This window comes from Geosmithia morbida (genome assembly GCF_012550715.1).
Source record: "Geosmithia morbida isolate 1262 chromosome Unknown scaffold_11, whole genome shotgun sequence".
In the NCBI taxonomy this organism is placed as follows: Eukaryota; Fungi; Ascomycota; class Sordariomycetes; order Hypocreales; family Bionectriaceae; genus Geosmithia; species Geosmithia morbida.
The window spans coordinates 196793-211297 of record NW_023336198.1 but is presented as its reverse complement, the minus strand read 5'-3'; the positions used below and the strand labels follow the sequence as shown (position 1 = coordinate 211297).

The 14505-nt window shown below is 51.8% G+C and overlaps 4 protein-coding genes across 4 annotated transcripts; 3 read left to right on the top strand and 1 right to left on the bottom strand.

Annotated features, from left to right (window-relative positions):
- Positions 1-96: 96 nt before the first annotated feature.
- GMORB2_1852 (uncharacterized protein) lies at positions 97-1624 on the bottom strand (the record flags this gene model as incomplete). Its single annotated transcript, XM_035463833.1, has 7 exons — positions 97-133; positions 209-862; positions 900-937; positions 1024-1274; positions 1343-1361; positions 1432-1454; positions 1513-1624. Coding segments are annotated over 7 exons (1134 nt in total), but the record flags the coding sequence as incomplete, so codon positions are not given.
- A 1714-nt stretch (positions 1625-3338) lies between these two features.
- On the top strand, positions 3339-5622 carry GMORB2_1851 (Cytochrome P450; the record flags this gene model as incomplete). Its single annotated transcript, XM_035463832.1, has 7 exons — positions 3339-3630; positions 3801-3899; positions 3987-4084; positions 4209-4567; positions 4735-5353; positions 5450-5512; positions 5563-5622. 7 exons carry the CDS (start codon positions 3339-3341, stop codon positions 5620-5622), a joined length of 1590 nt encoding a protein of 529 aa, XP_035320096.1.
- Positions 5623-6373: 751 nt separating this feature from the next.
- Positions 6374-8071, top strand: GMORB2_1850 (uncharacterized protein; the record flags this gene model as incomplete). Its single annotated transcript, XM_035463831.1, has 3 exons — positions 6374-6982; positions 7136-7847; positions 8064-8071. The coding sequence occupies 3 exons, from the start codon at positions 6374-6376 to the stop codon at positions 8069-8071; spliced, it is 1329 nt and encodes a 442-aa protein (XP_035320095.1).
- Positions 8072-12206: 4135 nt separating this feature from the next.
- On the top strand, positions 12207-14269 carry GMORB2_1849 (uncharacterized protein; the record flags this gene model as incomplete). Its single annotated transcript, XM_035463830.1, has 5 exons — positions 12207-12710; positions 12802-12929; positions 12993-13118; positions 13197-13280; positions 13333-14269. The coding sequence occupies 5 exons, from the start codon at positions 12207-12209 to the stop codon at positions 14267-14269; spliced, it is 1779 nt and encodes a 592-aa protein (XP_035320094.1).
- Between the last annotated feature and the right edge of the window lie 236 nt (positions 14270-14505).

Below are 14505 nucleotides of genomic sequence, written 5' to 3'. Positions count from 1 at the left end.
GGGAGGGAGGGACAGGGCCGTGAATGGCATGACAGAAGAAAAAACAGAATGCTGCCGTCCTCTAAATCGTCGCAATATCGTAAGTGGTTTGGGTTTCTAAGCGTCGAAAGGCTTCCGTCCGTAGACAACATAACTGGCATTTATTAGCACAAGAGAAGCACCAGGAAACGGGGTACGCGAGGCACAGAGTGAAATGAGGAGCACTTACATCGGCCAGTAAGCGTGGATCTTGGGATCCTTCAGATCCTTGCGGGTATGCGCACAGAAAACACGAATCTCGTCGGGCGTCCAGCCAAGACCACGAGCGAAATAAGCAAGTGAAAGGCCCTCGAGGCTACCCGCGATATTAGCGTAGGCCCACATCCCCAGTTCCTTGAAGTTACTGTCCCGCGGCCAAGTGTTAGTGGGCCACTTCTTCTGCACTTCAACGATGCACTCAAAGCCTGCATCGGCCAGGTAATTTTTGTACTCGACGACGGGCCACACGGGACGTCCCAGGTTCTGGCCAGCCTCGAGGCAGGCATCGCACCATTTGGAGAGGTAGCTGTTGGGGTCAAGGGTGCCGTCGTCAGATCGGGCGGGGAGAGCCATGTCCTGGAACTCGATGTAGCCTCCGGGCTCGAGGTTGTCATAGGCCACCTTCATCATTGCGGGAAGATTCTCGAAGCAGCCAAGCATCATGCGGGCAAATATGAAGTCGAACTTGTGGGACCAGGTCCATTCTTTTTCAAGATCGTCGATTTCGAAGTTGAGGTTTGGAGGGACGCTGAGGTGGGCGGCAGAGAGCACGGAGTCAGCATATGCGGGTCGGGAGTCGTCGCGAGTGCCATACGACGCAATTGGCTGCGAGATGGAGTCGTGACTGTCACGGTGAAGTAGGGTAGCAAAGGGGAGCCTACAAGTCTGGTTGTATAGGGCTCAAATCGACGCCAATAACCTGTCATCCAACAATTGAAATTGTCAACATCGGTACGGGCGTGTGGGTAGTGGGGGTGGGTCGCAGCCAGGGCGAGTGTTGCATACATGAGCCTCAGGATGGAGATCCGCTGCAGGTTCAAGGTCAGTATTACAGACTGTTACAGGGCTACCCACGAGGGAAGAGCCCAGGATCATACAAGGAATAGTTGGGAAGTGTGGTGTGGTGCCCATACCATAGCTTATTGCCCACTGCCCAGTTCCTGTGCCCATGTCGAGGACATTGCGGGCGCCTTGAGCTTTGGGGCAAAGAGCCAGCTCTCCGTGCATGGTTCGGACGTAGAGCTCATGCTGGAGGTCTGGTTTTATGGAGCCAACCGGTTAATACAGGACTAGGTCTCAGAGATGGCGATGCTGATAGACATACCAAGTCTGTTATTCTCGTCCTACGGGAATTGTTCCCACAGTAAGTAACTAGGTCAAATACACAAGAGATTGTTATTGGTCTGCCATTACCTCGTCATTGGGAAGGACATATTCTGATTTCATGTTAGCTTTACCATGACCAAGTCAAAACACTGGTAGTGTTGAACGTACTCCCACGGCTTAGAGCATGGTAGCGTCGGCCATTTTCCCTCTGGTATTCGAGGATACTCGACGACAGAGAGGCGACGGAAGGCTCGGAGTCCTGAAATCCGTGGACAATGAGCTTACGACGAGGGATTCAATAGCATCCACAAAAGCAATGTCTCTGGGGAGAGATCAACGGAGGAGTGTTTAATGCCAATACACGAGATGAACAGAGGAGAGAACTCACACTACCCCAAACCGAGTCTTCATCAGATAAGCCGGGACGCTATAGTTACAGAAGAATGACGAAGGCCATTGTTAGGTCAACAAATTCCGGAAGTAATTAATGGAAAGTAAAAAGCAGGTAAAATATGTTGAGTAGCCGGGGAGAACACACAATGGCTTCTTGTATTTGGATGCTGGGGCCAGCATCATTGTCGTGGTCGCGAGCATCGTCGACGCTCCGTGCAGCTGGCGGCTGCCCACGAGATGAATCCGGAGAGCTCATTCTCAATGAAACACACAAGCAGCACGACAGGGGACAACCGTCAGTGACGATAACGCTCTAACAAACGACCAGATAGGGGGGTGTCAATGAAGGCACGTTCGATGTGGTGTGTACAGCTGTGGAGGCTGGCTCTGCACCTCGTCATAAAAGGAATGGATGTGACACGGGCGGCGTAACGGATGCGACCGGGGGACGGCTGACGTACAGAAATGGTTCTGTAAATATGTTTGTCGGTTGATTACGATGTTGTTCTCAAACCAAGTCGAGCCAACAAAAGCAAAGTTTAGGCGTGGAGGGAGGGGGAGAGGGGGGGGGAGGGAAGAAAGAGAAGAGAACAGGTTTGGGGATAAATTTTTCTCTTTTTTCCTGGGTTCGGGGAAGGCGGGACCTTGGACAGTTGGAAACTCGACTGTACTGGTGGTTCCTTCCTCAAACCCTTATCAAGTACTAATAATATCTGTTAAAGAAACCAATAACAATATAGAGTACAATAAAATATAATATAAAATAGTCACCGGAAACAAATGGCAATTGTGAAAAGTGACAGCTGGGAACATCTGCCGTCTCTGCGGTGCTAACTTGGCAAGTGCCAGCGACCAGTGAAGGGAAGGAGCGGGCCATCTGAATAATAGTTTCTCATATATTACAGCATGTATACCTACTCCGGGATATAGACTGCTACCCGTAGAGGCCATTAACACTCCAATTCTTCTAGGAAAGTGGAACTCTCGCTATCGTGATTACCCCATAGTACTGGTAAGAGTACTCTATCTACGAGTATAGGTACGGCGTAATATATATACTTGAAGCTATGATGAATATTATCTGCTAGTAACATTAGGTGCGAGTACACCCAACTATACCCCGTTTCAAATCACCCCATTTTCACCCGTCGACTTTACTTCACTATTCCTCTTTGGGACATCACAACGCTGAACTCGCACCCGCACCGAGGCAGAGCGCACCCAATTGTCCTTTCCCATCATCCAATTAGCTGAATTAATATCCTGACAGTTATCAAAGCCCCGATTAGTCGAGGCAGTCACCCCCTTGGGTCTTGAGTCTCCCGGGGGTCGTACCTTCCCGTTGTCTCGGTTCTTCCGCCATAATGAGACAAACCCGCGCCTTCCCGAGCGGGAAAAAAACCAAGTCCCATAGGAAACCCCAAGATTCTCTTTCTCATCCTCTCGTCCCCCTTCCCCCAGCCTAACCCCAAGTCCAGCCTCCTATCTCAGCCCCCTCCTTCTGTGTACACCCTCTTCAATTCTGGCTACTGTTGTTTCTGCTGTTTCTGTCCGACAAGTGATCATTCACCTGTCTCACATCTACGCAAGAACAAAAGGCCATGTCCATGGACTCTCATGTTGACAAGACTGACCCAGGAGGCGTCTCTGAGCTCGGGTCCGACGGATCCTGGGTGTGGCGGCAGCTACTCGCATCGGGGACACCTACCAATCTAGTTGCCGCCATTGTCAGCTTTGTCCTCATCTTCTTTGTCACGGATACACTGCGATCATGGTACCGTCTTTCCCATGTACCGGGGCCGTTTTGGGCTGGTTTCTCAAAGTATTGGATGGTGAGACAGTCCTTCAAGGGATCACAGCCTTATGCCATATATGAGGCAAACCAAAAGTACGGTAGGTGATGCTGCAATGGCCTTCTTGGGTGCGTTGCTATTTGCTGCTATGGCGGCTGCTGCTGCTACTGCTCTTATAAACTCCTACGAATGCTCGCCCACCAACTCCCTCCTGTGGTGCATGAGATGCCCCACGCTGACCAGTGTGCTCCATGCTCCATGTGTATGCAGGCTCGCTTGTCCGTATCGGCCCAAATGAGTTGGCCACAGACGACCCCCAGGTTCTTCGAAAAATGATGGCCATCCGCTCTACTTATACCAGAGGACCTTGTATGTTACTCCTCCCCGAATAAGCGGTTACTCCCTGTTTTCTTCTCGCTTCATTTACTGGTTTTGACCATGAATCGACCCTCTTAGGGTACAATGCTCTCCGCTTCGAAGCTGGAAAAGACAATCTATTCTCTATGCGCGACGAGGATGCCCACACGAAGCTGCGCAACAAGATGGCAGCCGGCGTAAGTAGGCTATTTCCCTTGAATCTGTGCGACCCTGTGCTTCCACATGACGCCTCCCCACCCTTGTATATGCACACTTGTTGAGCCCTTCTAATCAAATCATTCTCTGCCTCATTGCTATTAGTACTCTGGCAAGGAAAACGAATCCATGGAGCGTACCGTCGATCAGCATATCTCACGCCTCGTTGATCTAATCGAAACCAAGTACCTCTCTGGGCCTCATAACTATCGCCCTGTCGACTTCGCTCAGAAGATCCAGTACTTTACCCTCGATGTCATCAGTGACTTGGCTTTCGGGGAGCCCTTTGGCTATGTCGAACAGGACCAGGACATATATGACTTCATCAAGATCACTCGTGATTTTTTTCCCGTCGCCCTAATCATGGCCAATATACCTGCCATTGTGTCGCTTCTACATTCGCGTCTGTTACGAGGTTTTCTCCCAAAAGAGAGTGACAGGATTGGTTTCGGTGCCTTTATTGGGTAGGTTGATCATGCATATCACTGGACAATGCCCGGAAAATGCCCTTTGAGCATCATTACTGGATATTGCTATCAGATGCTAGGTCTCAGTACCACAGCTGGATATCAACTCCGGATACTCTTGGGATACCATCTCTTGTGCAGAATCGACTGACAAATTCCTGCAGTGTCGCAAACAGGAAGGTTGCAGAACGCTTCGGCCCAAATGCCGTTCCTCAGCCCGACATGCTCGGGTCCTTTATCCGCCACGGTCTCGACCAGAAAGAGGCCTCGCGAGAGTCGTTACTCAACGTCGTCGCCGGAAGCGACACCTCGGCAACCACGATCCGCGTCATGATGCTCAGCCTACTCAGCAACCCCAGTGCTTATTACAAGCTGCAGCGTGAGATCGATGACGGCATCAAGGCCGGAATCATCTCGTCACCCATCACGGACGCTGAGGGCCGCAAGCTGCCCTACCTCCAGGCTGCCATCAAGGAAGGACTCCGCATGAAAGCCCCCGCTGCCGGTCCGCTCTTCAAGGTTGTTCCCCCAGAGGGCGATGTCATCGACGGGAAATTCATCCCCGGGGGCACCCAGATTGGCACTTCGCCATTTGGCGTATACCACTCGAAAAAGGTGTTTGGTGAGGATGCCGACATTTTTCTGCCTGAGCGCTGGCTGGATGCAGATGAGCAGCAGTTCGCCACCATGTCCAGTGTTCTCGACCTCGTCTTCTCTGTCGGCAAATACCAGTGTCTTGGAAAGCCAGTGGCTTTTATGGAGCTGAATAAAATCTTTGTTGAGGTACGCCTGTTGTCTTTTTTGTTTCTCTGCCGTCCATATATTCCTGTGTGGTATTAGTTCTTTCATCAGCTGTACTGATAACACGCCTGTGTCTAGCTCATGAGGCGCTTCGATTTCTCCATTACCCGTCCCGAACTCCCCATGCGCATTGCCAATGCCGTAAGTACAACCACTGCCTCTTGGCGACCAAGACTTACTCATTTTAATAGGGAATCTGGATTATTGAGGACTTCCCAGTGAGAATCTCGCGACGTGAATTCGCATATTAACTTCTTCCCACACGACCAATTTTTATATACATGTTTAGCGAGAATACCCTACACTATTTCAACACAGTATTTAGCCCTGAGCATGACGACACTCCTTATTTGATTCCTTGATTCGAGCGATTTCTTTTTTTGTTCCTTCTTCCTATTTATTCACTACTCTTCACTGTGTTTATTCGAAAATGCCTTGAGCAAAGGGGGTTTAGTTGATTCTATGAATTGGACCTTACCCAACCTATGGGTTGTGAATGATATCGCATCCAACGATGACCGATCAAAATCTATGGAGTCTAAGAATGACAGCGCGGAACGCCAAGCAGTCCAAATTCTGTGCACCGTCCGATATTTCGTCATATACTTTATGATTGCAACGATCAGTGTCGGTCACATTCCAAGCCACCCTCAAGTTCATGTCTACCATTTAATTCATAGCAACTATGACGTCGGCCCAGTCTCCAAGCACTCTCTTTTCCTGGCCATGAGAGCGAATAGTATACTTCAAGATGAACTAAGGATACTGTTTATTGAATCTAATGTGATGTCAGACGTCACATAGAGCTGCCTTGTACGTCAGAGGAGACTACAGTCTGTGGTTTACATTCCAGACCGGGGACACACATAAAAATGTCGAAATGTCTGTCACATAGGGGGGATGGATCTCTTCGCGCTTTGGAATTTCCTCACGATCGGACCAAACCTCTAAATCCAATCCACAGCTCCAGCTCGTCAGCTGCCCTTCACCACCGTCCCCAAGATGGACCGCGGCATTCCCCGAGAAGCTCGAGAATATATCGACGACCATCTTACCTCCTTCCAGATCCAGCAGATATTCGCCCAGTTCACCTTGACATGCATCCGTAACCGGCAGGTCCTGTGGCACGGGATGCTGCGTGAGACAGCGCAGTTATGGGCTGACGAGAATGGCTATCAGACTCTCACCACCGCCATGGGACCTCTCATGGACAAGAAGAGCCACCTTTATCCGGGAAGGAACATGTCCGATAATCAGTGGACGCGGTATATCCAGGGCGCATCGGCCATTTTCTCATGGTACATCAGTCAAGGCGATGTGGTCATGGTGCTCACGCGTCCGCCAGAGACTAGGTTTCACCCTTCTGGCAACACGAGTCTCCAGGCTCTCGAATGGCCGATCATTACCGGACAGGTGGGCAACCAAGCCGTAGGTGAGGTCATGATCGTCCATCCGGCTGTTTGCCAGGACGTGTACCAGCTCTGGCCGGTAGACGAGGTAGCGTGGTGGGTTCGGCATCATGGGGTTCACGAGCCAGGCAGGTGGAGGAAGGTCAAGACGAAGAAGCCGTTTGACGGAATACGGGTACCGGCCAAGGCGAAGGCGATCTTGGTCTGTGTCCATGGTGGACAGGTCGAGGACCGTCAGGAACCACAGAGAGAGAATGAGGTAAGGGGAAAATCCGGACAAGAACGGAAAAGGCAGAACATACAGAGAAGGAAGGAAGAGGAGAATCGACCGGAGAATGAAAGAAGAAGAGAACAGGGGCAGAAGCTCCAGAACGAACACGACAGACAGCTTCGAAATCTCCAATCGACTCACCAAACTGAGAAAGATATTCTGCAGAGGGACCATGCAACTCGAATCAAGAAATTGGATGACTCCCACCAAAAGAAGTTCAAGACACTGCTCAAGGAATTCAACAAGGAGACAGAGGTCATTCTCGACGTGGAACCCAAAAAGTCTAGGGTTAGGACCAGGAAGCAGCGTAACGCACTGAAAACTACTATGGAGGGAAAGTGGGCTTCACAGAGGAAGACGGAGCTCGGATCCCTAAAGTGCCAGCAGGTGACCGAGATGGGCCAGTTGTGTCATCGGCAGGCTCTTGCTAAAAAGGCTCTGGTCAAGAGTCTGAAGGCGGAGGGGAGACAACCCTTCCTCCTCCTCCTCAACAACAACAACAACAACAACAACAACAACAACAACAACAACAACAACAACAACAACAACAACAACAACAACAACAACAACAACAAAAAGGCCAATGGAAAGATGGAACAAGACGTCGCGAGAAACGGGGGAGAACAGAATGTAGAAAACAACATCCTGGAGAAGACCGAGAAATCGAGTGTCCAGTTGACGAGGCCAGTACAGGCTCACGTTTCCCAACCCGAAGTTGTTGAACCGGAGAACGAGGTGGAATCCCTGTACGCGGACAAGTACGTGGGGATTGGAAAAGTCATTGCCGGTCTGGACGGTGTGTTCTGTTGTTTGGTACTGATGTTGTACATACTTGGCCTATTTCTTTCCATGCTGCGTGTATGGATCTTCCGGGTTTAAGAACCCAATTGTACATGACTTGTTCTCAGCCCATGTACACATGTGTGATCATAGCGACGATCTCTTTGAAAGAGAAAAATTGAAGGAAGATAGAAAACATTAGCCAACCCCAACCCCCCCCTCTTATAGAAAGTCTCCTAAATCCTAGCGAAATGCCGAACTATTCAGATAAAGACCTGGGCCGCGGGATCAGCAACCGACTCACAGCCATGGTAGCCAACATCGACACAAGAATAGGGTGGAGAGATCCCGCACCTATGTTGGACGCAACGATTCCCGCGACAGTGGAGAAGAGCGGATGGGCAAAGACGAAGACAGACACCGCCGCTGTCGAATCGATATCGCGAGGGAACAGCTTGGACATCGGTTGTTACTTACAGTGGGATGGCAGCTTAAGATTGTCTGCGGCTGCTCGAGCTGCGTCGTCGTCGTCGTCGTCTGCTCAATCATTGTGAGTTCGCTTGGTAAGATGATGCTGAGGCCAACAATCTATCGGGACAGTGATGATATGGAGCGCTCTACGAGGCGATACAGACATTCGGGACTTGGAATGTCATGACTGCTATCTGAGGCAGTGAAACCTGGGGTGCGGATCTACCCGAATAGGAAATTCACTCAGGATCATGGGGGAATCCGGAGGTTACAATTGTTCCCCATGCTTGTTTTTCACTTTCCCCTTTTTCCCATTTCCCGTTTTTTTTTCTCGGACATTTTATGTTTCTTTTTGTCTGTTTCTGCCCTTTTCAGCCATTCCCAGTCTTTTCCATTCCTGTCTCTCCTTTCTTCCTTGTCTATCTCTACTCAGTCTAAGGGAACAATCTGAACGGACTTGATGGAGAGAAGCAAACTGCCTCCAACTCTACCATCTAACAATCAAAGAGAGCGATGCTACGTAGATGAGAATATCTGACAAGCCAGACTATCCTGCCCTAACGCGATGTCTAGCGATACCTTACAAAGGTCCATCGATGCGCTCCAAGCCCATGTGACCCCATCATCAGATAGAGCTATGCGATGACTGGCTGGCGTTGTAGACCGTTCAAACTATGTGACGATTGTGTTTTCTTGATGAAGGGTGTAACGTCCGATGGTGATGGACATTCGTGCCATGACAAGGTCAACCGGTGTCGTGGCAATATCGGTCCCGGGGAGGGGAAAGGGGACCTAGTTGATATTTATATAGTACGACGCATCTCGGGGGACAAGTGCTCGCACGGAAGAGTTAGGGAGAAATTCATTCTTATTCTTCCCAGCTCCCCTCCCCTTTCCCTTTTCCCTACAAGGCTGGGTTTAGTTGATGTCAATGGTTGTTGTTGTTGTTGTCCTGATATTCTCAGTGCTCACACGCCCATTTCCGGATTGTCTGGAAGAGATTTGTATGTTTTTACCTTCCCCTTCTCCAGTATGCACACAGCCCATCCCTTTTCATATCCACCTCCCCCCCCCTCCCCCCCTCTTTGTGTCTAGGCTTCCTATTCTCTCTCTTCCTCTAGGCGATCGGTGTCCGTCAGCCTCTGTACAGCTCCGTCCCAACTTGCAGAGGAAACGCACCCGATTGGCGAACGCGGGGGGACAAGTACTCCGTAAAAATGTATATTACGGGGACTAATATTAAAACAAAGGGTCATGCGGCCCATTGAAAAACAAGATCGTCTGAGCCTCAGACCCATTCATTGGGGCTGCGGGAATACGGTCCCAGCACTGTTGATGATGCATTGCATCTCATATGATCGACCACAAGGTCAGCAGTTGATAAGATGCTAAGCAGGAATCATTGGGGAAGAGAGAAGAGAGAGGAAAGCTTGATGTCCTGATGATACGGAGATGATGATATTGCTCTCCCCTCATACCTCATACTTGATTTCTCGTGAAACCCGTAATACTACCTCGCTACCGTGCCTTGGGGCCGTCGAGAGACCGTCAACCGAGGCGGAGGTGAGGGCCTAGCGCGACGGACCGGGGGGGGGGGGGGGGGGGGGGGGGGCATTCTCCCAGCTAATTTATCTGCCGTTCTCCACCGGGTCAATGATTTACGCGTCTCAAGGGAGGGCCGAGACGAATCTGCAATCAAGGTACAGATTAGTGTGCTTTATGGGGTAGACAAAGGATCGATTACGTACCAAGTGTCATCTGGGCGCAGAGCTGCGCAGCAATCGCTCTGTTTACACGTACTCGTGATGATACTCCGATACTCTGCAGACCAGGATGCTAGCATTGTACGTCGTATCGCTCCTTGGCTACAGACGAGTATCATCAGCGGTCGTTCCTGTTTCCAGTCTCCCTTTCCTCTCCATCATGGCTTGAGCCAATAAGTGAATCATCGTGTCTGGCCTGCGAGTGGCAAACGATGACGGGGTCCGATAATTGACTGTACATGTACGGGCACCAGGCTGCGGGACAGCTGCCTGCTGGGTTGGCCCAAGTCGCCAGACTCGAAGTTGGCAGAAAGGTGTCAGATTCTCAAGATGGTCTGGGTTGTCTCCGATGCGACTCGTACATGTACATACATGTACGGGTGTTGCTTGGCGATCTCGTCTGTGAAGCCCCCTGGCTCTCGGGCAATAAGAGCCAGATGATGGTTGTCTGCATAGACAGGGGCAGGCTACAGAAACGAGGAGATCATCAGGTCGTAATAATATTGCGTAGGAGCTGAAGGAAATGAGAGATTGGTGGCATTGGGGAATGAGACAGAAAGAAGAGATGACCCACACACACACACACACACCCCTGTCAGTCATGGACGGCATCGGACAGATTTCTGGCCTTTTTTCTTTCTTTTTTCGACTCTGTCATAACTCCTTTAGAACCAACAAACATCTCAATCGACCCGAGGAAAAGGACTCGTAAGAAAAAGAAAAAGAAAAGAGCATTTGATCGGGGCAGATGGTGCCGGGGCTAGTGCGAGCGAGCGAGTGCTCGTATGCGAGCTGCGCCAGTGCGTTTGTTGGTCACCGCATGAATTCGGCTTTGCCAGCATCAGCCTAGAGCTCAGGTAGGTTCTCGGTTGAGATACACGGGAAGTTCGCGCAGTGCAGGGAGAGAGAGAGAGAGAGCTCCATCGATCTGGAGTGTAGGAGTAATGCTTGCGCCTCCGGTGATCTGAAGTTCTGGTTATCCTTGATGCATCTCAGACTTTCTTTCGACGTCAGTTTTGCTTTGTTTTCTTCTTGATGGCCTTTACTTGGTCATATTCATATAAGGCACTTTCGCAAGCCTCTTTCTTTTTCTTTTTCGAAACATTACTGGGGTTCATTTCCTCCCCCTCCCCTCTTCCCTTTCCCGTCCGTCCCCTCTAGACCAGGTGCAGCTCATCTAGCGCCAACGCTGGGATCTGTACCGATGGCTGGTACCAGACCGGACCTTCAGCCTGGAAGCGATCGACGGGGCGCCAGGAGCGGCCAAGTCGATTGGTGCTGCCCAGGTTCTCTAAGCTCTACTCGTAATATTCAAGACTACGACTGGAACGGTGACCGGGGGAGGGGGGAGAAGCGTACTGATCGATCGTCGGCATCCTCAATTCTGAGAGAAGAGCTTCGGTTCGCCAAGCTCAGACATACACGTGATGAGTTTGTCCCGGTGCACTTCTCTACCCTTTCCCAACATCCCTGTCCCGAGCTGCTCCTTAGTCGAGCCCCCGTGGCAGCTAGACGATCTACAGACGGCACAGACGCATATGGTGTGCTCTCTTCGTTGCCCTTGTCGTTATCGTCGTCGCCCTCTGCGACGTTTGAACTCTTGGACTCTGACACAAGCCCGAGACTCTAGTCCTTAGCTTCCCATCAGAAGAAGGGAAAAGCCCACCTTTCCCCACTGTCGTTGACAGGTTGAGGCAGAGACGGGAAGGGAAGGGAAAAAGCAATAACGATAAACTGTTTTGCTCCGTCCCCTCCCCCCCCTCTTGTATGGACAAGGCATCCTTTCTTGCCAGGCCCGCTGATATTGCAGGGCAGTGCGTCGTAGGCAGGTTGTGTGCCGCCCATCTGTCTCTCGGATTTGTCGCCTTCTGTCTCACCTGTCCTCCTACTCTTCTCCCTTGTTGTCAGACTTTTGCACAGTGATGCTCATCGTAACGCTCTGTCGCTTTACGTAGTCAGTTCTCGAGAGGGGTGTTGCTCCTCCATTTGCATTCCTTACTTCTAATCGTTCCTTTCCTCCTTCTCTTCCTCTTCCCAGGTGGTTGGTGATACACTCTTTTTTCTTCTTCTGTCTCTTCCTCCCCTTCCTCCCAGCCGTCATCGTCGCCGTCGCCCCCTTGCCCACCACCAAAGTCTTCACCATGGGCTCAGAGCTGGGTCTCACGGCCGAGACGGAGCACGGGCTTCGGAAAGACGGCGTCGCCATCTTCTACGCCGTCCTCATCGCCGTCTGGACACTCTTCATCGCCACCGGTTCCGCCTTCCTCTACATCAGACGCAATGACGCCGTCCTTCGCATCCGCGGCATAACCCTATCGCTCTCTGCCGTCTTGCTGCTCCACCTGTACTGGATCTCGGTCCAGCTCGGCTACATGACCGGTCCCGTCATGCCCGGCGACGCCGAGTATTGGATCATGGGTACCTGGCTCCCTCTTGGGATCGCCCTCTTCCACGCATCCAACTACCGGTTCCTCTACGTCGCCCAGGCCCAGAAACGCTTCGTCGCAGAGCAGCACGAGAAGAAGCAGCAGCGGCAGAAGATCCAGCCTCCCAAGCTTGGGCCCAAGGGCCTCGTCGCTCATTTCAGGCAGGCCAGCTACACCCACAAAATCCTCGTCCTCATCGGCGCCGGAATGGTCGTACAGGTGCGTCGACTTTCTCAACGGGCCGTCTCACGATCGGCAGCATTCCAGACTTGTCCGCCATGTACCCTAACACGTGTTTCCTTCAATGCAGATCCTCGTTACCATCACCATGTACCTCCTATCGCGCAAGTGGCACCCCAAATGGGGCATCCCCGGCACTGCCGTGGAGAGTGACGCCGAAATGGAGCGCAAGGTCATGATGGGTGTCGGATGGGAGTGGTATGTGTCGGCTCCCAGTGTCGACCGCTGTACTTGGAACCATGTCGACTGACTCTACGATAGGTGGCCTACCGTCTTCTGGCAGATGTTTTGGGCGTGGGTCGTCGCTCCCATCATCCTGTGGCGGTCGCGCAATGTCCATGACACCCAGGGCTGGAGGCTGCAGACCGTCGTTTGCTGCGTTGCCAAGTGAGTCCCTTCTCTCGTCACATACCGATGTTCCCATTTCGATGTAAACCCGAGCATCGCACTGATCCCACCTGACAGCCTGCACGCTGCGCCGATGTGGCTGATTGCCCTCTACGTTCCCGGCATGGAAAAGATTAACGAATACTGGATCCCTCCCCAATGGTGAGTCTTGTAGCAGTTGAAACTCGCTGTGCTCTATACCACTTCTGGTCAGGAAAACATATCTGATACCGAAGTCACCTTCTGCTAGGATCGCGGTTTCGATCATGATTATGGAAATCTTCACCGTCTTTTACCCCTGCTTCGAAGTATACCGCCACCAGACCCTGAAGCAGGAGACTCTCGACTCGATTGCGCAGTGGGAGTCCAAGAACAAATTCCCCTCCGGTGGCGGCTCCAAGTCCATCAATTCGTCGGTTCCCACCATGGTGGACAGCACCGCGTCCGGGTGGAAGTCGATGGAAGGATCCGTCAAGACGAACGGCTCCAACGAGAGTATCCTGACCATGGGCGCCCTCGAGCACGTCCTGGAGCGCAACCCGGCTCCACTCCTCGAGTTCTCCGCCCTTCGCGACTTCTCTGGTGAAAACATTGCCTTCCTCACCAGCGTCATTGAGTGGAAGGCGTCCGTGTCCCCTCCGCGCAGCCCGGGTTCGCTGCCCACGCCGCCGCCAGGCCCGGAGACGGTGGGGGAGGAGGAGAACCGCGACCGCTTCAGCCGTGCCCTCCAGATCTACACAGACTACATCAGCTCCCGCGACGCCGAATTCCAGATCAACCTCCCCTCGGCGACGCTCAAGAAGCTCGAGGCCGTCTTTGAACAGGCCGCCCGTGCTGTGTGCGGTAACGACCGCCTTGAAGCTGACCCGGCCACGCCATTTGATCCCGCGACTCCCTTCAACATGCCCGTCAACAAGGCCCCGAGCGACTTGTCGGACTCGGACTCGGAGAAGGGCATGATGCTGTCCCGTACCAAGTCACTCCACATCCCCGCTCCCGTCACCCGCGTGCAGCAGTACTCGGGTGAGATCCCGGCAGCCTTCAATTACACCGTATTCAACGAGGCCGAGGCCAGTATCAAGTACCTCGTCCTCACAAACACGTGGCCCAAGTTCCTCAAGGAGAGGAGATCGTCGATACAGTCTGCTTGAGTCGGTCTGTAGAGGGATCGGGTTGTCTTGCATATATATATATATATGTATATGTATATACACATGCGCATTAGACTGTATTCTCTGCTTGTTTTGGATTTTATCCTGCCACTTTCTTCCAACCGGTCGATAATAGATAATACCCCCTCTTATATTCCATGTCACGATCATGGCCATTACAATAATCAATGTCGTCTTATATATATACACTCCATGCGAGCGCGTTTGTAAGGAAC